This window comes from Nerophis lumbriciformis, linkage group LG27, assembly GCF_033978685.3.
Source record: "Nerophis lumbriciformis linkage group LG27, RoL_Nlum_v2.1, whole genome shotgun sequence".
NCBI lineage: Eukaryota > Metazoa > Chordata > Actinopteri > Syngnathiformes > Syngnathidae > Nerophis > Nerophis lumbriciformis.
Window position 1 is genome coordinate 18,458,209 of NC_084574.2, and position 23,467 is coordinate 18,481,675.

The 23,467-nt window shown below is 42.9% G+C and overlaps 1 protein-coding gene across 2 annotated transcripts in view; it reads right to left on the reverse strand.

Annotated features, from left to right (window-relative positions):
* Nucleotides 1–95: 95 nt before the first annotated feature.
* slx4 (SLX4 structure-specific endonuclease subunit homolog (S. cerevisiae)) overlaps nt 96–23,467 on the reverse strand; it is a 33,713-nt gene continuing 10,341 nt past the window's right edge. For both annotated transcript variants that reach the window (XM_061922741.2, XM_061922742.2), the window contains exons 6-14: nt 22,237–22,532; nt 21,819–22,062; nt 19,401–19,558; nt 19,178–19,324; nt 18,945–19,114; nt 14,817–16,549; nt 14,614–14,713; nt 5,115–5,393; nt 96–1,051 (exon numbers count right to left, since the gene is read on the reverse strand). In XM_061922741.2, coding sequence (XP_061778725.2) covers nt 697–1,051; nt 5,115–5,393; nt 14,614–14,713; nt 14,817–16,549; nt 18,945–19,114; nt 19,178–19,324; nt 19,401–19,558; nt 21,819–22,062; nt 22,237–22,532 — 3,482 coding nt within the window. In that variant the 3' untranslated portion in view covers nt 96–696. The remainder of the gene's footprint in view (nt 1,052–5,114; nt 5,394–14,613; nt 14,714–14,816; nt 16,550–18,944; nt 19,115–19,177; nt 19,325–19,400; nt 19,559–21,818; nt 22,063–22,236; nt 22,533–23,467) is intronic.

The window sequence follows — 23,467 nt, forward strand, 5'->3', positions numbered from 1 at the left end:
CAGAAAAGAAAATGTCCCCTAACAAGAATATGCAATCTAACAGAATTCAAATTCTTATTTGGCTCTGCACTTAAATTTTAGCTCCAATGTCGAGGTTTACAAAGTAATACACATGTTTATTTTTCGTAAAAGTACATTTTTAAGAAAAGTCAATAATACTTTAAATATAGAAACATGCTTAAAAGTGATGTTTGCAACTTCCTCACAGTAACATTTTTCGAAGCAAAAAATATAACACCACCAGCTAGCTGAAGTCACCATTAGTGGTTTAAAGGAACACATATATTTTACACAAACGTTATGTACTAAAAATCTTTACCGGCCCGGGAAAAAAATGGTGTTTGACGGTCACTCACCCGGTCTCGTCAACACGTATGCGTATGGAATGCGTGCACACATACAAAAGCAGTCATGTTGCTAGAATACACATTCAATGACAGATAACCCTAGCTATCCAAATTGCTATTATTAGCTAACAACAACCAAAGCTCATACGTGTGCATGTGTTACATGCGTACTTAGTTATGTGTGAGAAGCCAAAAGAGGGCGCTATATGCTGTGTAAAATACATTGGAAAGTTGGTGCCCTGTAGAAATCTGTGTAAATGTTGCAAACAGCCCCTTTAAGTAATAAAACTGCAATCTGTCCATAAGAACCCAAACATGTCCTTAAAAAAAACATACCTATTTTCCCTGGTTATTTTGAAGTTCGGACTCCAGCGCCTCCTTTCCCTTTCTTGCCAGCCTTCCTGACTCGCCTGCGAGAACGTGCGGGCTGTCCTGGTTTAGCCGTGGTGAAAGTGATGCACTGGGAGTCCAGATAGTCCACCAGCTTGGCGGCGCCTAAGCGGATGCCAGCTGCTTTCAGGCGCTGCTGGAGCTGAGACAGGACCAGAGGCTGGTACTGAAGGATCTGACCGTACAGGTCCGAGTCGGACAGGATGAAAGAACGCACGGCCTGCAGGCGATCTCGGAGGCGGGTGACGGCCTGGGAAGCTGAGATGTCGTCGTCCGAGTCGCCACCCGAGGAAAGACACAGCTCTGGGTTGGACCTGCAGGGGCAAGGGTGGTGTGAGTAGTTCTGAATAGAGCTGTGTCTTATATCAGCACAAACAAAAGTATCAAGTGATATCGTCTTGCATCTAAAATCTCTGATACAAGCAGTCCTGCAGCGTCTTCACTTATACCAGGGGTCGGCAACCCAAATTGTTGAAAGAGCCATATTGGACCAAAAATACAAAAACAAATCTGTCTGGAGCCGCAAAAAAATTAAAAGCCATATTACATACAGATAGTGGGTCATGAGATATAACTTGACTTAAAGGAAACTAAATGAGCTCAAATATAGCTACAAACGAGGCATTATGATGCAATATGTACATATATCTAGCCTAAATAGCATGTTAGCATCGATTAGCTTGCAGTCATGCAGTGACCAAATATGCCCGATTAGCACTCCCCACAAGTCAATAACATCAACAAAACTCACCTTTGTGCATTCACGCACAACGTTAAAAGTTTGGTGGACAAAATGAGACAGAAAAAGAAGTGGCATAAAACACGTCCTAGAAAGTCGGAGAAAGTTATACATGTGGGCTTTGTACCGAGGATGTCGTTGTGGCTTGTGCAGCCCTTTGAGACACTTGTGATTTAGGGCTATATAAATAAACATTGATTGATTGATTGATGTAAACAAACTACGGTGAGTTCAAGGACCGCCAAAATTAGTAGGACAAAACGGCGCTCGCCAAATACTCGAATCAGTGAAGCATGTTTAATATAAACAGTGGGATTTATAACAATTAGGGAGGTTTGTGTCATGTTTGGCCTCCTACAGAAACCAAATTAAAACAAAAAATAAATTATTTCCCCTCATCTTTTTCCATTTTTCATACATCTTTGGAAAAGCTCCAGGGAGCCACTATGGCGGCGCTAAAGAGCCGCATGCGGCTCTAGAGCCGCGGGTTGCCGACCCCTGACTTATACCAAGCTGGAGAGTCAGTTAACATCTAAGTGTCCTCCAATAGTCACACATATTTAATCCTTTTTATATTTTAGTGAAATCATTTACAAAAAGGTAAACATGGTAGGCTACTAGCAGCTACACAACAGCTAAGCACACAAGCTAGACAAACAATATTGCAGTCTAGAACACGACATTTGTCAATATAAACACGTATCAAGTAATGATAGTTGCTCATTACTTACAGATACAAAGTATTAGAAAATACTCAGTAACAAATGTGTCCGCAACACATTTTCTGCGTCACAGGCTAAATCTTATGAATTATTTCGACCACTAGGTGTCGCCAAAAAACGAATTACTACTGCACGTCAAAAGCATTCATCTGTCATAAGGTTAGTGTTTTTCATACCTGCTATTGTTCTCTGACAAATTTCACTTGCTCAAACCTTTTCTAACATTTACTACAAAATAAAAGCATGTACCGTATTTTTCGGAATATAAGTCGCACCTGCTGAAAATGCATAATAAAGAAGGAAAAAAACATATATAAGTCGCACTGGAGCCCAGCCAAACTATGAAAAAAACTGCGACTTATAGTCCGAAAAATACGGTATTGTGATTTATAGTGTCAGATTAATACCAGTATTAGCCAATACTCAAAGCTCCAACAGCAGTATTGTATCGGAAGTAAAAAAAAAGTTTTATCGGACACCCTTCAATTGGGCGGTATAGCTTGGTTGGTAGAGTGGCCGTGCCAGCAACTCGAGGGTTCCAGGTTCAATCCCCGCTTCCGCCATCCTAGTCACTGCCCTTGTGTCCTTGGGCAAGACACTTTACCCACCTGCTCCCAGTGCCACCCACACTGGTTTAAATGTAACTTAGATATTGGGTTTCACTATGTAAAGCGCTTTGAGTCACTAGAGAAAAAGTGCTGTATAAATATAATTCACTTCACTTCATTCCAAATAAAGTTCATACATTGGATTTTCTTGCTGTTATTTTAATGTAAGTAAGTAAGTAAGTAAGTACATTTTATTTATAAAGCGCTTTTCACAGATAAAACCACAAAGCACTGTACAAAACATAGGTAAAGTAAAACAATTCAATTTAAAACAACAGGGGCAACACCATAAAAAGGATACAAAGTGGATTAAAAATTATAGTTAAAAGGTGTATTAACTAAAAGCTTTACTAAAAAGAGAAGTTTTCAAATGTTTCTTAAAAGTTTCAACACAGTCAAGATCGCAAAGGGACTGGTGCAAATAGTTCCAGAGTAGGGATGTCCCGATCTGATATTTGGATCGGATCGGCCGCCGATATTTGCAAAAAAATGCGTATCGGCCAGGCATGGGAAAATGCCGATCCAGATCCAGTTAAAAAAAAAACCTCCACTCCGTGTTTTCCAACGCACCTATTTAAATAGTACATTCCACTTTTCTGCTGCTCCATAATTTCCGTTCCGCATTTTCCAGCACACCTTCAACACATCCACAGGTCTGTGGATTCGAACGCAGTTGCTTTTTTGCGCACTGTTTAAACGTCCTCTGCGCATAGCAATTATATGCCACGCACAAAATCAAATAAAAAAATAAGCGCATAACAATTTTCGACACGACAGAGAAAACAGTTTTCGTCATCATTGTTCAAATATTATAACGTCTTTCGAGACGCTTATCTCCATTCGGTGCCACACGTCCACACCATCAAAATGCTGAGGCAAAAATTTCCAGATCAACACCGTATGAAAAAATTAGTGATTTTTTTAGTTGTGATTTCCTTCTCTGCATGAAAGTTTAAAAGTAGCATATATTAATGCAGTATGAAGAAGAATGTTTTAATGTAGACATGCAAGCCTTGAAAGAAAATGTTGAAAATCAAGACTACATTTCCTGCAAATGGGTGCATTTCTACCCTATATTTTAACTTTAGATTTATTCTCAAATCAAACTCTTTTGGCTGTCTTTTTGACACTTACATCCGGCGCCCCCCTCCACACACTGGATTATAAATAATGTAAATAATTCAATGTGATTATCTTGTGTGATGACTGTATTATGATGATAGTATATATCTGATAGTATATATTTGTATCATGAATCAATTTAAGTGGACCCCGACTTAAACAAGTTGAAAAACTTATTTTCGGGTGTTACCATTTAGTGGTCAATTGTACGGAATATGTACTTCACTGTGCAACCTACTAATAAAAGTCTCAATCAATCAATCAAAACACATAGAATCATCATACTGCTGTGATTATATGCATCAAGTGTTCATTCAAGGCTAAGGCAAAATATCGAGATATATATCGTGTATCGCAATATGGCCTTAAAATATCGCCCAGCCCTTGTTTCAATGATGCCATTTAAAGTAAAGTTAAAGTACCAATGATTGTCACACGCACACTAGGTGTGGCGAGATTATTCTCTGCATTTGACCCATCACCCTTGATCACCCCCTGGGAGGTGAGGGGAGCAGTGGGCAGCAGCGGTGGCCGCGCCCGGGAATCATTTTGGTGATTTAACCCCCAATTCCAACCCTTGATGCTGAGTGCCAAGCAGGGAGGTAATGGGTCCCATTTTTATAGTCTTTTTTGTTTGTCATGTATAATTTTGTCTATTTTGTGTTTATTCTTGAATAAACAGGTCAGTTTCTTGTTACCAACCATTGTGTATTATTCAAACTCCCCTAATTCAGCTGGGTAGTTGTTATCAAGAGTACTAAAACCCTTTTCAACATGATTCTGACAACTAAGTAGGCTAAATAACTTTAAACTTTAATACATGCTCGGATAGGCCATTATCGGTATCGGTCAGTATCGGTATCGGATCGGAAGTGCAAAAACAATATCGGTATCGGATCAGAAGTGCAAAAACCTGGATCGGGACATCCCTATTCCAGAGTGTGGGAGCTTTAGCCTGGAACGCCAGGTCTCCACGAGTTTTAAAACAAGTTTTCGGGATCTTTAGAAGACCCTGGCCTGAAGACCGGAAGCTGCGCCCTGAAGAGTAGGGGCATAGCAAGTCAGTGATGTACTGAGGGGCCCCACCATGCAACGCACGGAATGTCAGGACTAGAGGCAGCAAAATATTGACTTCAAACCAAAACACTGAGAAAAGGATACGAGTAAAATGTGAAGTTATTCCTACCGCTCGGATTCTTCACTTGCAGTAGTTGAAGAGGCATTGGAGCCCTGAGAGTTGGACAGCAGCTCTGCGTCCGCCTCGTCTCCTTGTTGGCGTCTCCCAGGAGCCACGGCAACAGGCGCTCCGGGCTCCTTGAAGTTGGAAGAGACAGACGACTTGGAGGCAGGACGCTTGCTCTGTGCTTCGTCTTCGTCTTCAGAGCCGAGCAGCTGGTGGGTGTACCGGTGAATCTCCTTCAGCTTGACGATCATCTGCCTCTTAGGTAAAGCACGGACACCAAAGCTGCGCAGAGGAAGAATCAGAATGAGAATCAGGGGAGGGGGGGGGGGGGGAATTCAGTCTATGTCTGCGTCCAGACTGAGGCCATGGGAAAAAAAACTCATAGCCATAGCACACATAGGCATGTGCGTAAGAGGGAAACATCAAAGGACATTAAAAGAGCATAACTGATGCAACCAGCATTTTTTACACACAGCTACAAAAAAATAAAAAATTAAATAATACACGTATACACTGTGGTGGCGTCTGCGGTGTTCCAGGCCATCGTCTGCTGGGATGGGGGGGGGGGGTGCATGGCCAGAAACAGGAGCAGACCCAACAAAGCAACCAAGATTGAACCCTCGGCCGCCCACTAACTCTCGGCCAGTGTCCAGTCTGCAGGAAGGCGGCATCTGTAACGCTCGCTGCCCAAACACAAGGATTCAGTCCAGCTTGATCCTTGTGTTACTCTCTTCACTTCTGATGTGATGACCTTCATGCCGCCTCCTCACTTTTTAACTCTGACAACCGAGTTTGGTGGTAGCAGGGTGTGTGTGTATTGTAGCGTCCTGGAAGAGTTAGTGCTGCAAGGGGTTCTGAGTATTTATTCTGTTGTGTTTATGTTGTGTTACGGTGCAGATGTTCTCCCGAAATGTGTTTGTCATTCTTGTTTGGTGTGGGTTCACAGTGTGGCGCATATTTGTAACAGTGTTAAAGTTGTATATACGGCCACCCTCAGTGTGACCTGTATGGCTGTAGACCAAGTATGACTTGCATTCACTTTGTGTGTGTAAAAGCCGCATATATTATGTGACTGGACCGGCACGCTGTGCGGAGGAAAAGCGGACGTGACGACATGTTGTAGAGGACGCTAAAGGCAGTGCCTTTAAGGCCCGCGCCCAATATTGTTGTTGAAATGGGGAGAAATTCGGGAGAATGGTTGTCCCGGGATATTTTCGGGAGGGGAACTGAAATTCGGGAGTCTCCCGAGAAAATCGGGAGGGTTGACAAGTATGTCTTAAAGTGAATGATGCACTCAGTTCCACTCAAAGAATAAGTGGACATAGACCTGAATTACTCACTTTGTCCACAAGGTGGTGACAAAGCAGCATCATATAATTTGACTTTTAAAATGAATTGAAATTCCTTATCAAACTCATGACGTTTCGCAGGCCAAATTGAAGTCGCACATGGCCCGCAGGCCGTAGTTTGGACACCACTGTTTTTAAAATGATGATAATCTTCCTCTTTTCTGACCTATAAATGTTCCGATGTCAGGTGCTCGTGTTAAACACTGCCCAAGCATCATAAGGTTCATGTATTTTGATGTGAGTTTGCACTAGAGATGCGCGGATAGGCAATTATTTCATCCGCAACCGCATCACAAAAGTCGTCAAACTGCTGCAGGCAGCTGCGTTCTATCTTGTTTTAACATCCTGTGGCACTCTTCTGGGATCACGGCGGACGAAACTGCTCATGCTCAGGGTGTTTGTGGAGGTTCGGGGTTTTGCACAAATGTGATGCACCATGTTAGATGTCCCGGTTTTGTGACTGTCGTAGACATAAACAGCGTCGCAGCTCTTGCAAATCACGTAGCCAGCATTACAACCTCATAAAAACGAGTCCACGCTGAACTTTTCTGGCCTTTTTTTCCCCTGGTCTTTAGTATTCCCTTTTTTAGTTTGTCGCGTACCACGTTTGCTGCCGGCGTTGCCATCTCTTTTTTTTTCTTCTTCTGTTGTGGCATGCTGCAGGTGCCTGCTCGTTTTTCGTATGTGGGTAACAACATTTAACTGTATATATATTTCCGAATTGGTTTAACTGCCACCCGCCTGAATCTATTTAAAATCTAATTTTTTTTTAATTTCAACCGCCCGACCCGACCCGCGAATAAAATCAATTTTTTTTTTTATTTCAACCGCCCGACCCGCGGATAATCCGCGGACTCCGCGGTTGTGTCCGCAAACCGCACATCTCTAGTTTGCACACAGTTTTGGATGCTTCTGACTGCTGTTTTATAGTCTTTATCTAACAGGGGGTGTAATGGAAACATTTACATTTTAGCAATCTCTTGTCTAAAACCCACAATTTGAGTCTAAGTGTTTGTGTGAGCGGCTTTGTCTTTACTGCATTGGTCTGTTTGGCAGACATAAGACACTTTTATGACCATTACGGATTCTTGGGGCTTGCTGAGGATATCTCCAAACCCTCACCTTCTCTGCATATATGACAGAGATTGCTGTGATGGTCGGAGATCCTTTATTAGGGCCCAAGCAGCAGAGAAAGCCCCACAGAGGCAATGCAGAGGACCAAAAGGGCCCTTGTTGTAATCGCTGTGTTTTATTTTTATATGTTTGGATGTCTTTTTGAGGCCCTTAACATGCATGATAAGGCACGTCAGGTACGGTGAAATTTTTTATATTTTGGGGGTCCTGTAAGTGAAATTTCTAAGTTGGTTCTATAGCGCCACCTTTAAAACAAGAAAAAATTAGCCCTCCAACCAGTTTTACGTATCGACACGAAAATCGCTGGAGAAGTCTATCGTGACGGGACGCACATAAAAGTTTCTGGAACCCATACCTGAAAACGAACAGGAAGTCGGCACATCTTGGTTTACGTCTTCTACTTTTTGATGAAAAAAAAAGGTTACACTTCAACAAACTCCTCCAAGGGACTTTGACCAAATGAGTTGTGTTAAAATTACAGATACTACACATGTAGGCGATGATAAATTGCGGACAATTTTTTCCTACGCCATTAGATGTAGGCGAGGTATGGTGCCAATTTTTGCTCCAGTGGTTTTTGGCCATTTTTCAGCAAAAAAAACATTGATGATTCGCCACAAAACTATAATAACTCGGCTCCACTAATTTTGAGCTTGATCTTATTTAGTAGAAATGATGATGATGATGAAACCCTAAAGTGTCCTATGAGTCAGCACCTGTTCCTGCTTACTCGTAATAGGTGGAGCCTAACAGCGAAATCTGCCCCACGCCATCACCAATCTTACTGTCATTTCTGCATTTCAGGTGATCAGAGACGGATACTAAACTGATGGATGATGACAAATTGCAATTGCAAATGACAGGAATAGGGTAGACTCTGCAATTGGTTCTTTGGTTACCCAGCCTTAGAGGTGTGACCACGCCCCCGACCAAGATGGCGCCAGTATGTGCTTTGGCCTGCCGTCTCTCGCTGTCAGCTCTGTTCGTTTTTGTGTTGTTTGCGTCTATTTTCGTCTCTGTCAGCTCACTGCTTGTGTATGACCGCCAAACACTGTTGGATCTTTGCCCCTCTCCCACTGATATGATCAACTTCGACGTTGGTTTTTCGACGTCCCAGTCAGCTTTTTCACCTGGCCGGATTCCTGCCTTCCTTTCCCGCCCCCTGGCTCCTCTCCCCCGGCGGAAGCGTCTCCGGCGCCGCGGTAAACGTGGCGGCCAGCTGGTGAAAGTTAGGGCACTCCTGGCCCGGCTTCCCGTGGCTTCCCGAAGAAGGAATTGTGCGGTATCCGGTCTCCTCCTGCACCCACGCTCGCTCGATCCCATCGGCTCCTGGCTGGTTCCTATCGTTGGTTTGGAGGAAGAGGCTTGCCGCCGTCGCTCCTGCTGTCCCCGCCCCCGGAGGCGCGGGGTGGATTCCCGCCACCTGCGGGCTGTGTGTCGGGCCCCACCCGGATTAACTGCGGCCCTGGACGTGCTGGCCCCCGCCAGGTTCGGTCTTGTGAACGCAAGATCTTTGACAAACAAAACGTTTATCCTGAAGGATTTATTCACTTCCCGCGGACTGGACTTCCTCTGTGTGACGGAGACATGGCTGAGAGCCGGTGAGTCCGCCCCTCTTAATGAACTTCTGCCTCCGGAGTGTTCCTACTTTAATTCCCCACGGCCGTCCGGTCGAAAAGGAGGAGGATTAGCAGTCGTTTTTAAAAATGACTTTAAATGCCGTCAGATCCGCCTACAATCCTCCTTTTGAAGCTTCGAACTGTGCATGTTTGAACTGGGTCTTTCTGATGTCGTCCTGTGTGCCGTCATCTATCGACCACCCAAGTACCACAAAGACTTTATAACTGACTTTTCTGAATTTCTGGCTGAAATCCTGCCCAAATATGATCGTGTCCTTATTGTGGGTGATTTTAATATTCACACCTGCTGTCCAGACGAGCCGCTTTCCAGGAGCTTCCTGAATATAATCGACTCATTTAACTTTGTACAGTCTGTGTGTGGTTCTACACATGAACGCGGGCATACACTCGATTTAGTGCTCTCGTATGGTTTGTGTGTTTTTAATTTGGACATTTGCGACGCTGTGTTCTCTGATCACATGCCGATCTTGTTTGATATTCCCACGCAGTGTCCAGTTAAATTGTGCGCACCGCCCCAACGCTCTCGCATGTTTAATTCTTCGTCTCCTGCTCGGTTCACCTCTATTTTTTCGACTCTTTGTGATGATAATTCTGCAGCCTCTGTATGTCTGAATACTGAAGAGTTGGTTTCTGGGTTCAACTCTATTTGTTTACAAACACTGGACACGATCGCGCCTTTCAAATGCCGCCGCGCTAAAGCCACGCCTCAGCCCTGGTTGAATGACATCACTCGGGCTGCCAGGCGCGTATGTAGAAGAGCAGAGAGAAAATGGAAAAAAGACAGGCTGCATGTGTCCTTTGCCATTTTTAAAGAAAGCCTGTTTTCCTTTCAGATGACTGTAAAAGCAGAAATGAATATATATCTATCTCAGATTATATCTTCTAACTGTAACAACCCCAGAGTTCTGTTTAAAACTATTAACACTGTCATTGATGCTCCCAAATCTGTTGGTTTTGATGCTTCTTTTGAATTCTGTGAAAATTGTCTCCATTTTTTCACTGACAAAATTGTGTCATCTAGAGCCAGTCTATCTCAGCCTTCATATGACCCTTCTGTTCTTCTGCATTTCTCTTCTGTTTTCCATCAGTTTGAGCCGGTGTCCTTTTCTTTTTTAAGTGACACAGTTAGTCATATGAAGCCCTCTGGTTCTCCTGCAGATGCCCTCCCACCTCGCCTGTTTAAGGAGGTACTTGCTACTATTGGATCAAGTGTCCTTAACATTATCAATAGTAGCCTCTCTTCTGGAATAGTTCCAGTAGAGTTTAAACATGCAGTGGTACGACCTCTACTTAAAAAACCCAGCCTCGACCCCTCTCTCCTCTCTAACTTCAGACCTATCTCTAATCTTCCATACATTTCCAAAATATTAGAGAAGGTTGTCTACAGTCAGTTGTTGCCCTTCTTAGAGGATAATGGTATCACTGAGCTGTTCCAGTCCGGTTTTAAAGCCCTCCACAGCACAGAGTCAGCGCTTCTAAAAGTTTTTAACGATATCCTCCTGTCCACTGATTCTGGTAAATATGTTGTCCTGGTGCTTTTAGATCTGTCTGCTGTGTTCGACACCGTCGACCACGCCACCTTAATCACTCGTCTTGAGAACTGTGTGGGCATTAAGGGCGCCGCCCTCAACTGGTTCCGGTCGTACCTAACCGACAGGAGTTTTTGTGTAAAAGTAGACAGTTTTATGTCTTCCACACCTCCTTTACCACATGGGGTCCCCCAGGGCTCAATCCTTGCCCCAATTTTATTTGCGCTTTACCTTCTCCCCCTTGGTTCTATTTTTAGGAAGTACAGTATTGCATTTCATTTTTACGCCGATGATTGCCAGATTTATTTTCCCATGGCACAAAATAACACGGTTCAACATCTTATTGACTGCCTGCACGACATCAAAGTCTGGCTTTCAGCCAACTTCCTGAGCCTAAATGAAGATAAAACAGAAGTTATGTTGTTCGGTCCAAGTCGCTCTCCCTCCCCCAACGTTGACCTCGGCACTCTGACCCCGTATCTCAGCGACTGTGTCACAAACCTGGGGGTAAAGTTTGACTCAGATTTTAAATTCGAAAAACAAATCAGCAGCGTCGTTCAAAAAAGCTTTTATCAATTACGCCAAATAGCGAAAGTGAAACCGCTTCTATCAAGTCATGATCTTGAGAAATTAATCCACGCCTTTATCTCGACTCGTCTTGATTACTGTAATGCCCTGTATGTAGGCATTAGCCAGGCCTCCCTCGCCCGCCTGCAGCTCGTGCAGAACTCTGCTGCTCGTCTGCTAACACAGACCCGCAGACGTGAGCACATCACCCCTATTTTAGCGTCCCTTCACTGGCTCCCTGTGCGTTACCGAATACATTTTAAACTCCTTTTATTTGTTTTTAAATGTCTAAACAACCTCGCGCCAACCTATCTCTCCGACCTCCTTCAGCCTTACTGCCCCACCCGATCCTTAAGATCAGCCGATCAGCTGCTGTTGACGGTCCCTGACACAAGGCTGAAGCTTAGAGGTGACAGAGCTTTCGCCGTTGCTGCTCCCAAGCTCTGGAACGACCTACCCCTGAGTGTTAGACAAGCCTCCTCTCTTCCTGTTTTTAAATCTCTCTTAAAAACATACTTTTATTCCATGGCTTTTAACACTGAGTGATATCCATCCTGCAATGGCGCCCCATAACACACCTGCTGTGAAACTGTTTTTATGTTTTTATGTTTTTATTTATTCTATTTTAATTATTTATTTTTTATCGTGTTCTGTTTGTGTTGTGTTGTGTTTGCTCGGTACTCGTTTTATCTTTTAACCTGTTCATTGTACAGCACTTTGGCTACCCCTGTGGTAAATTTTAAATATGCTTTATAAATAAAGTTGATTTGATTTGATTTGATTTGATTTAGCCTCCAACAAATAACATAAGTTAGAAACATTCTGGTCACCTTCTGTGACCAGAATGCCATTTGTTTACAACTGAATGGAATGCTTATATGGGGGATTCTGACTATTTTGGACTGGTAGTAGTCGATCCACAGCGATCGTTCTGCCACACAATACCTCAATAATAACGAGGGGAAATTAAACTTCCCAACGACTGTCATCTCAGGGCGTTCAATCGATCACAACTGGACTGCTTGGCTGGTTTTGGAAGACGTTTCGCTGCTCATCCGAGTAGGCTTCCTCAGTTCATGCGCGGTTAGAATAATTATGTATATATTATCACACTAACTTTAGTATGCTTAAAGTCTGTTGCTTTAGTTATTTAGCTATTGTGCTCAAGTTGGACTTTTTCTAATGTGAGCAAGGACAAATACTTCTTGTCTGAGGGGTGGCCTCAGCCATAGATGTTATCTTTGTTTGAGCCCGCTAACAGCCAAGGACTTCAACCGACCTCAGCGAAGATGGGATGACGGCACGCGGACGAGGCAGAGACTTCAAGGACCTCAACAAGATAAGATTCCAACAGGCAGACGAAGCGGGGACGGGGCGAAATCACAAGGCCCCCAGAACATTCTGTCACGTATCGTGCGTCCTGGACCTGCTTTGCATAAAATATGTGACCACTCCTTTGAGAGGCGGCCTTAGTATTGTTGACTGTGGAACTCCTGAATAAAAAGAGAGACGCAAGAGCTGGACCTTAGAGCGTAGGGCGAGACTGTGACTAAGGGTCCGGCTCCATGCGTTCTCCTCATGAGCTAGATTGAACTCTGTCTCTGATTGATTCCTTGCTTCTTGTCTGATTAATAGATGTCATCAGTGTTTGAACCTGACATGCGCATAGACTTAAGATTGGTCAGGTCTAGTCTAGCGCTTGGTGCCAAAACCCCAAATATTTATACACCAAAAACCAGGAGGGGGTGCCTTTGGCAAGGATAGTTTCGCCCTATCGTAGTGAGAAAAACACGTTTTTTAATGCAAACGAGCAATCCTAACTGTCAAACCAACGACAGTCGTTAAAATAACAAGAACAGAGTGGATGAGGAGGAAAAAGGTGACAGACGCAAAAATATTGTCGTTCCATATGTATCAGGTCTATCTGAGAAACTCAGAATAATTTTTAACTAACACAACTTCCCAGTACACTTCAAACCAGGCAACACCCTGAGACAGAGACTAGTGCATCCTAAAGACCGGACACCCCACACCCACAAAAACAATGTGGTGTACGCTATCCAAGACGACGCATGGTACAGCATAGATGGGTAAACTCTTCAGGCCAAGACTCAGCTGTGTACCTGCACCTCAGGGAGAAACAGCACTCCTTTGAGAACACAAATGTGAAAAAGTGATCTGTGTGTGTGTGTTGATTCACATTACGCCTCGCAATACCAACAACATGGCGGGCCATCGTGTGCATGAAAAAAAAAAACTACCTGTATTTTTTTAGAGGCAGTATAGTACCTTGTTTAATTCAATAGTACTTTATTAGTACCAGTATACCGTATAACCCTACCTAGCACATTTATATTCATATATTACTTATTAGTGATTCCCAGAGCTCAAAAAAAGTCTGCGGGCTATAGAGCGTTTTCTATTGGGGCTCCAGTACTATGGAATGCCCTCCCGGTAACAGTTAGAGATGCTACCTCAGTAGAAGCATTTAAGTCCCATCTTAAAACTCATTTGTATACACTAGCCTTTAAATAGACCCCCCTTTTAGACCAGTTGATCTGCCGTTTCTTTTCTTTTCTCCTCTGCCCCCCTCTCCCATTGTGGAGGGGGAGTTACACAGGTCCGGTGGCCATGGATGAAGTGCTGGCTGTCCAGAGTCGGGACCCGGGGTGGACCGCTCGCCTGTGCATCAGTTGGGAACATCTCTGCGCTGCTGACCCGTCTCCACTCGGGATGGTTTCCTGCTGGCCCCACTATGGACTGGACTCTCACTATTATGTTGGATCCCCTGTGGACTGGACTTTCGCTGATATGTTGGATCCACTATGGACTGGACTTTTACAATAATATGTCAGACCAACTCGACATCCATTGCTTTTGGTTTCCACTAGAGGGGGGGGGGGTTACCCACATATGCGGTTCACTCCAAGGTTTCTCATAGTCACTCACATCGACGTCCCACTGGGGTGAGTTTTTCCTTGCCCTTATGTGGGCTCTGTACCGAGGATGTCGTTGTGGCTTGTGCAGCCCTTTGAGACACTTGTGAATTAGGGCTATATAAATAAACATTGATTGATTGATTGATATTATTCAGGGTTACAATCTGAGGGCAGCCATAACTGCGAAGTGGCCCTCTGTATAATAACAGTGTGTTTGTAAATGTAGATCAAAATTATCATAGGTCCTCTTTAAATACATGAACATTGCACTTTGTCCTGTGTCGCTAGTCAGTGTGAAAAGCACAGACGACCCTTAATTGTGAAAAGGTAGCAAAGTCACTCACCTGTTGAGTTTGTTCTTCAGCTCAGGTGTGTCCAGATCCGAGTAGTGAGGCATTGGAGTGATGGGCACCAGATTGCGACGCCTTTTATTACCAGAAGATTCTATAAAGATCAAAGGCATTTTCCATGTAATCTTTGCAGTTGTTCTGTAGTTCAAATCATCTGCTTCACTTTTTTGTTACAAATGCAGGAGAAAAACACTTACTTGGAGTTTTGAGCTGAGCAGAAGGGTTCAGCCTTTGAGAAAGAGGAAGAATCTCTTCTTCCTCACCCCAGCTGTCCCATACGTTAGCGACCAGGAGGCTGTCTGTGTTAGGATCAGTTGGTGATGGCGACAAAGTGGGAAGATTTGTACTCATGGGTGGAAGGTGGCTACTGGTGGACGGGGCTGACTCGTTGTCACGTCTTTCCTTTTCTTCCCTGTGTTCTCCTTGGTCGGCTCCTCCGCTGTCCTCCAGTCTCAGGCTGAAGAAGCCAGAGTTCCTCGCTGCGTCATCACAAGCGTCGAAGCCCCACGAGTCGTTGAAAGCCATCGGTGGCTCGTCCATGGCCATGAAGTGCTGCTCAAAACTTGACTGTCTTGCTTCTCCTTCATCTGTGCTTCTCCTCTCCAACTCTGCCTCCAGCTTTTCTTTCTCACTTGTTACTCTACTCCTCGCCAGATTAGCGAGACTTTGACTTTGTCTCTGAGGACTCATGTGAGGAGCGACGCAGAAGGGGGAGAAATGCAAGCTCCCAATTTCCGTCTTCTCAGGGCTCTCAAAGGGCGACCTGGGACTTTCTTGACACGGTGGCCAGGTGTGCAGAGGGGTGCTGCTGTAAGGCTCGGTGTGGCGTTGGAGCGACGTCTCATGCTTTGAGGACACGTGACGGTGAGATGAAGTTGAGAGTTGTGGTTTCGCAAACACTGGAGAGTCCACTTCCTCCAACATGGCAGTCAAAATGCCATCAGGTGCCTTTGCGCTGTTGTTGAATGCTGACGTGACAGAACAGTCGTCTTTCGGGAACAGCTGAGTCCTGCGCATGCTGTTCTTGGTCTGGGGAGAACAGTCCCTGCCTGTCCTTGTCCTTGTGGGACTGCTGCAGACTGGGGTTGGCGGGATGAGCCAGGAAAGCTCCGGAGAACAATCTGCATTCATCTGCTCTCCATTTTCAACAGGCTGGTTAGGAGAAGGCTCATTCGAACTAAACTCCAAACTGCTGGATTGTTTCTTCACCCCTGTGGACTCTTCAGGTCTTAACTGAGTGAAGCTAAGCCGGCTGTCGTCTGAGTCCGTCAAAACGATCAGCTCTGGTTCTTCTTTGAGTGCTGATTTAGAAGGTGAATCATGTCTAACAGCAGTTGTTTCCTTGACGCAGCTGACTTCCTGATCAGGAGACACACCTGGCACAGGCAATGAGGAGGTAGTGGGGGAAAGGTCACTGCCCACACTTGCTGAGGACTGAAGCAAAGTTTTGGCAGATGATTTAGAAGAAGAAAGATGTTTCTTCTCTGAAGGAAAACAGAAAGTGTCTGAGAAGAGGCGACTATAGCTGCTCCCCGAGCTACGATCAAGATTTTTTTCATTGGATTCTTCAGGAGTCCTCTTACTCGTCACGCCGCCATCATCTCCCTCACTGTCATCCACGCTCTCCATCTCCTCCTCCTCCCGCTTTCTCTGCGTGGCAGCAAACTCATAAATCTCATCCAGCTCTTCCTGATTCACTCGCTCCTCGTGGGTCTCTCCTTTTGCCTTTTCGACAGCACTCTCGTCATCTCCTTCTCCGTCGTCCGCGTCATCCTCATGACTCCACATGGAGTTAAAGAGCGCCGTCAGGTCCTTGTCTGTGCAACTGCGGAGAGGCTCCCCGTGGTTGGTGAGGTCGCCATCGTCATACTCAGCTGATGTTTCCTGAGTGTAGCGCTCACAGAGCTGCTGCAGCTCTTGTAGATCGAACCTTCAAATGTTAGAAGTTGTTTTTAATGGAGCAGGATATGATGAATACAACATCCTGAAAATGTAAGCCTACACCAGGGCTATTCAACTGGCGGCTCGGGAATGACACCATAGTTTAGTTCAAAAATTAGGAAAAAACTGCAGCAAAAAATACAAGAGCACTCCCGTTGTAGAGAAAACTTGGACCACTAAACACATTGGCAGATCCTTGCATTGACATTTTAACCTGGCTTGCAAAAAGAGAACACTGGGGTCCAAACTTGTGATTTACATAACTGAGGTTGTCCTCAAGAACCTCTTTAAGTCCTCTCCTTTTTGGCAGTTACACATGTGTTTCGTAATGTCCATCCTTCCATCCATCTTCAACCGCTTATCCGGAATTGGGTCGCGGGGACAACAGCTCCAGCAGAGACCCCCAGACTTCCCTCTCCAGAGCAACATTAGCAACTTCCTCCTGGGGAATCCCGAAGCGTTCCCAGGCCAGAGAGGAGATGTAATCCCCCCATCTGGTCCTTGGCCTGCCGCGGGGTCTCCTCCCAGTGGGACGTGCAACGAGGACCTCCCTAGGGAGACGCTCATGAGGCATCCGCACGAGATGCCCGAACCACCTAAGCTGGCTCCTTTCCAAAGCGAAGGAGCAGCGGCTCTACTCCGAGTCTCTCTCAGGTGACTGCACTTCTCACCCTATCTCTAAGGGAGATGCCAGCCACCCTTCTGAGGAAACTAATTTCGGCCGCTTGTATCCGCGATCTTATTCTTTCGGTCATGACCCAGACTTCATGACCATAGGTGAGAGTAGGAATGTAGATAGCTCGGTAGACAGAGCTTTGCCTTCTGGCTCAGCTCTCGTTTCGTCACAACAGTGCGGCAGAGAGTGCGTAATGTGATTTATATAACTAAGGTGTTGCTGTAGCTTGTTTACTTCAGATACAATCAATAGTATTTTGTTCAACTTATTTAGTTATACTAGTGGGTTCCTCAAGGTTCTGATTTAGGTTCTCTCTTTTTCATTATTTGAGCTATTCATTGTTTTGAATAGTTTTCATCAAACACATACTGAAATGGTGTGGAATTGTTTGTGCCCTCTTTAAACAAGTTCTCTCACTGCAGATGTTGCAGGTTGAAAACGTACTTCCTGCTTTAATGCCTAAAACCAGTATTAAAATCATCCATAGCGTTTCTACTCGAAAGGATTCTTCATCACTCCAAGCAACGTTTGTAAATTTTACAATTTGACAAACAATTCATACTTACTAAACTTATGTGTGATGTCTGTAGGAGTGTCTATATGCATATTTGTACGCGCTATCGTAATGTAATGAAGCTAGCGTAGTTAGCATTAGCTAATATGCTAACACGTCTACAAGTGTCTGTGTTAGTATTATTTACTTACAATGGCATTCTTTTTGTAATGTTTTAGTTTCACAAACTCCTCAGTAAATTCACCAAAACGTCACTGTGGAGATATTGAGTCAGTTTAGTTGATTGATGGCAGCTAGTGGGGCCATGACAATGACTTCTGTTTAGTTTAATCAGCTGTTTTACTGCCAATCAGCCTAACCCCAGGTGCATGTCTTTGGAGTTGTGAGGAAGCCGGAGTACCCGTAGGGAACCCACGCAATCACGGGGAGAACATGTAAACTCCACACAGAAAGACCTTCGTATTGTGAGGCACATGCACTAACCCCTGTACCACCGTGCTGCCCGGTATGTAAATAAACATTTACAATTTATTTCTGTGTAATTACTGTAACTCATTTCACAACGTATATATCTGTGACTTATAGTCCGGTGGAGTTAAATTAATATGTGAAAAAAATGTTCTTCGAAAATTTAGTGGATGCGGCTTATATACTAGTGCGCTTTATAGTCCGGAAAATATGGTGGCTAAATAAGGTTTGATTCACATAATGAGGTGAATAGCATTATCTAATTTTTCTATAAGGTTCAAGATGTTTATCAGGACTATTCTTCCTAATACTTTGTAAACATTTTGAGTGTGGATCATATAAGCACATTGTTTGGCTTCTTTGTTTAATCCATTCCATAATTTAGTTCCACATAATGATATGCTAAACGTCTTAAGTGTCGTTGGCGAGTTCAGTTAACAAATATGTGAGAGGCTCACATTTTTGCAGCAGATTCTTAAAAACACTAGAGTGCTGCCATAGAGAAGATCATCAACTACCTTTTTTGCAGGAGGTCCTTAAAAACAACAGAGCTCTCCTGTAACTCAGACAAAATAAATAGACAAAATCAAATATCTACTATAGTGGACGCTGGTTTTTCAGAATACACAAAACAAGACTGATGAAGTCCAGCCCTCAGGTCCTTAGTTTTCTGAAACTGTGGCCCCCAAAACCATTTAGTTGACTGTCCCTGTACTACACACTGACCTGGATGCCAACTCCAGCACATGTGGCTGCAATGACGATGAAAGTGACACCTGGGCAGTGTAGAGGTACTGCAGCAGAACCAACACGGCCTGTGCAGGTATATCATTGATCAACACCCTCTGAGCTGCAGCCATTCCCTCCTCTTTCACCCCGAATCCACTTAAATGCATCTGGAAAATGACAACAATGAGTCCAACAGCCGGTTTTCAATAATACGACATGCATGACGTTACCATTTGTGCCAGAAGGGGGCAGCGTGCGTAAACCATGAAGGAATGGGCAAAAAAAACTTCTCCAGTATCCACCTGGAGTTGTAAGTCACTAAGCTGAGGGTTGTTAACCATGCTGCTTAGGTTGGATACCAATGTGGATAGTGCCCCCTGCAGAGGAAATGTTAGTATGATAAGGAAGAACCAATCATTGATGTTGTAATAACAGAATAGAGCATGAGCTTACTGATGATGGCTGGCTGCTGCCCTCAGCTGCACCTGGAGGACATAATGACTTTTCCTTTGAGGAAGGGTGTACTGTTTCAGGTAAGAAGCCGCTCACACAGAAGTCCTGCCTCTCATCTAGAATGAAGCCACTGAGTTGGAGGTTTGTTGACAGCTGGTCTGTTAAAACATGAATGGATGGTTGCTGTGGATTAGGGATCGACCGATTATCCTGCACCGCTATTTGCTTGTTTTTCAGCAACATAACTCAACCAGTCATGGACAGATTTAATGTCTAAAAAACATTTCATGTAATCCACGACGAGTGCGAACACACTTCACTTCTTGCTTACGGCGTTCAACGCCCCCATCTTGCCGTTTCCGTGCTGCGCAGAGGATTCTGAGAGATGTAGTTTATTTGCAGATTTACAGATTCTAAAACGCCAGAAAAAACTACTCTGAGTTTTCGTTTTATATCGTCACACATCACGGTATTATTGAGAAGACTTTGAAACCGAAATACCGCAATATTTATAATACCGTTACATCCCTATTAATCACAATTGAAAATCATTGTTTTTTATTTTGCATCATCAAAAGAGACTCAACAAAGAAGGGAATTTATATAAAAGCGTAAATTTTGATCAGCCAAATTAAAAGGTATTTTGTGCCGATCCCTCGGCCACTGATCAGTAACGGCCAATTCTCTGAAAAAGTATGTGATCGCCTTTTAATACCGATCCCAATCTTCTCTGGCTGACACTATATTTATTTATAGTCAGTGTAGAGTGACGATTCGATTACGATTCAGGAGCTACGATTAGAATAAAAATCGATTATTGATGGATCTATAATTTATATATTTATATACCGGTATATATATATATATATATATATATATATATATATATATATATATTGATGCAGTTTTACATTTCTTTTCGTTTCACCAAATAAGTGTTTACCACTTGCAACTTTAAAAAAACATTTGTAATAAGAAACAATTAAATTAGTAAAGTAGCTGGTCGGAACTCTCAGTGAGGTGTCTCGCTGCAGTCAGCCAAATTTTAGAACTGTCTGCAATTCTTTATTTACAATAAATAAATTGACGTTTACTAATTGATTTTATTATAATTGTCCATGTCCGAATTGCGATGAATCTCAAAATCGATTATTTACCCCACCTCTACCACTAAAACAGTTTAAAACAACACAAAAAATAAGTGCTCAGTAAAGTTTAAGAAGTTTTAGATGGAACTACGTTACAGCAGAAAGTAAGCAGCTATTAACAGAAAATTAACAAGTGGATTAATACGAGTCTAGAGCGAGGATAATATGCCAACAACTGTAGCAATGTCAAAGTCAGTACACAACAAACAATGGGAGGGTCGGTTTGATCCATAATTTGGTGCTGTTGATATCAAAGATATACGATACCGAGGGTAACATGGTATATGATCGACACTGAAGTGATTAGTTCAAAACTTTTATTTTTATCAAACTATTTTTGCTTTTTTTGCTCATGTTTACAAACTCTGGGGGAAAAAAGTACACAAGAGGACTTTAAGAGCAAAAACCAAAGGATTTCATTGAGTAGTTTTGTTTAGTTATTGTGTACTATTGACTTTGAATTGTATATAATAAAAAACAGATAGGGAATAGTTTATATATTGTGTGAGTATTGTTAAACTGTCAATAGCACTCACCATAGATACATTAAAAAATTTGCAGTTCATACATTGATCGTCCAATACCAATACTATTGGATGATCGACATCTGAATCGGCAGCAAAAAAATACTATTGGAATATTAATATTATCAAGTTAAAGCGGCTGTTTGCAACCTTAACGCAGATCCCTGTAGGACGCTAACTTTCCAATGTATTTTAAGCATTATATCCCGCTTTCCTACAGCTTTCAGCACGTAATGACGTAACTACGCACGTACGTAACACGTACACGCGCATTTACTTTGTGTGTTGTTAGCAAATGATAGCAGTTTGGCTGTGTAACGTTGGCTATCATTGAATGTATATCCGATCAGGAATCAGATTTATTGGCCAATAATGTTTAACACACAAGGAATTTGACTTAGTAGACATGGTACTACCATGGCATTCATCTGCTGCACTATCATAACAACATGACTGAAAATTGTTAGTTATTTTTCTAGAACTGCTATTTTTATTCAATATAATTAGCAATTGTGTAAAATATAGACAGTTTAAAATTATAAATATGTTCTGTTAAACCACTACTGGTAACATAAGCTAGCTGATGGTGTTCTTGTTACATTTTTTGTTTGAAAAATGTAAGTTTGTGGAAGTTGCAAACAGCCCTTTTAAACGCACAAATATATCAAACAACTTTCCGATTACATTTGTCATTCAAATCAATAATCTATAATACAGCATGCAGAACTATAATTTTTTTTTTTTACCATCGCCAGGACCAGTGTGGTCGCAATAAGATAGAGCTGTGACATCATCAGCCAGCTCCACCAGGTCTCTCAGGGCCTGGCTGCTCGCTGGAAACCGCCCAGCGGTTGGAGTGGAGGGAACTGAGGGACAAGCGGTTGTATCGGCGGATAACAGAGTTTGATCCTTGGGGATGGTAGTTCCTTCACTCAAAGGTTGAAGAGAAGAACTTGGCTTGTCGTTGGTGTGGGACGAAGCTGAGACAGTCTAGAGAGAGAAGTTATAAAACAAGAGAGTGTGATGGAACTAAAAACCATGGGAAACCTACTGTAAAAGAATGTTTTTTGTGCAGAAATCCCATAAGTACATTCTCCAATAGCGTAACCTAATCAAGTGGGATAGACATATTGCATGAGCTTTTTTTTAACGTTTTTTTCTCACCTGGGCTGATTTCCAAGGTGTGAAGAAGTCTTTAAGCTCTGGCACGAAGAAGTCCCAGACACAGGTGGCGTCTCCATTTAATAGTGCACTCTTTTCCCATAGTGGGGCAGCGCCGTTCAAGACGGACAATTTGCTGGCACAGCGGGTAGGAGTAGGTGGAGACGGGGCTCGAGTGCGTAGAAGAAGAGCAGAAACACGTTCCTGCAGCCTCATCAGAGCAGCATCAGCATCCTGGATGAGGAGGATAGGAGGCGGCCGAGGTACTGCGTCCTTTTTCCTCTTCCCACGCCCCTTACCTGCAACATGAGGAAGGAGATTCCTATAAGGCTGCACACCACTTGAATGCTAAAAACAATCTTCCTTCTTCAATATAATCACTGTCCTTTAGATTACGGGTGTCCAAAGTGCGCCCTGGGGCTAATTGCAGCCCTCAGATAATTGTTTTATGTCCCGCAGCACATTTTAAAAATGCTATCACAAAAAAATACATGAAAAATGGAATAAAAGAACAAACATGTACTGTAACAATAAAATGTTGCAACATTGAATCAAGTAACGCAAAGCTACCATGCAGGCAGTTTTTACATTTAAACTGTCAATGCTCAAAAAATTATATTTAATTAAAATCAATGTTGATATGAATATTCTTCCTCCAATTACTTCACATCAAATATTCCACTTTGAAATATTTTTGGGGAAAATATTGCCTATTTTGAGTGTTTGTCATATAAAAAAAACAAGGTTTTTTTTTGACAAAAATGGCATAAAACATAAGAAACAAACAGAAAAAATATATATACTCGATGGATGAATATGAAGTTGATCTAAAGAATTAAGCGTTAAAAGTAAAAAATATTCTATATTAATATATGCCTTGTTTTTAACAATTTTACAAGTGGGGCCCTTTTGGATCCCCGGGACCTTTAGTCAGATTTTGTTTTAAACTGTCATTGCTCATAAAACAATAATGAACAAAAATAACTGTTGTTATGAATAATTTACCTATTTAGAGCTCCAATTACTTTGTATTAAATATTCCACTTTAAACATTTTCGAGGGGAAAATATTGCATATTTTAGTTTTTTCCATAAAAAACAGGGTTTTCTTGGAAAAAAAAGAACACAATTTCAACTTTATCTATAGATATTTAAGCGTTGAAATAAAAAAAAATTAAAATATGACATTTTTTTAAACTTTAATGACTAAGACGATTTTGGGTCGCTGGGACCTT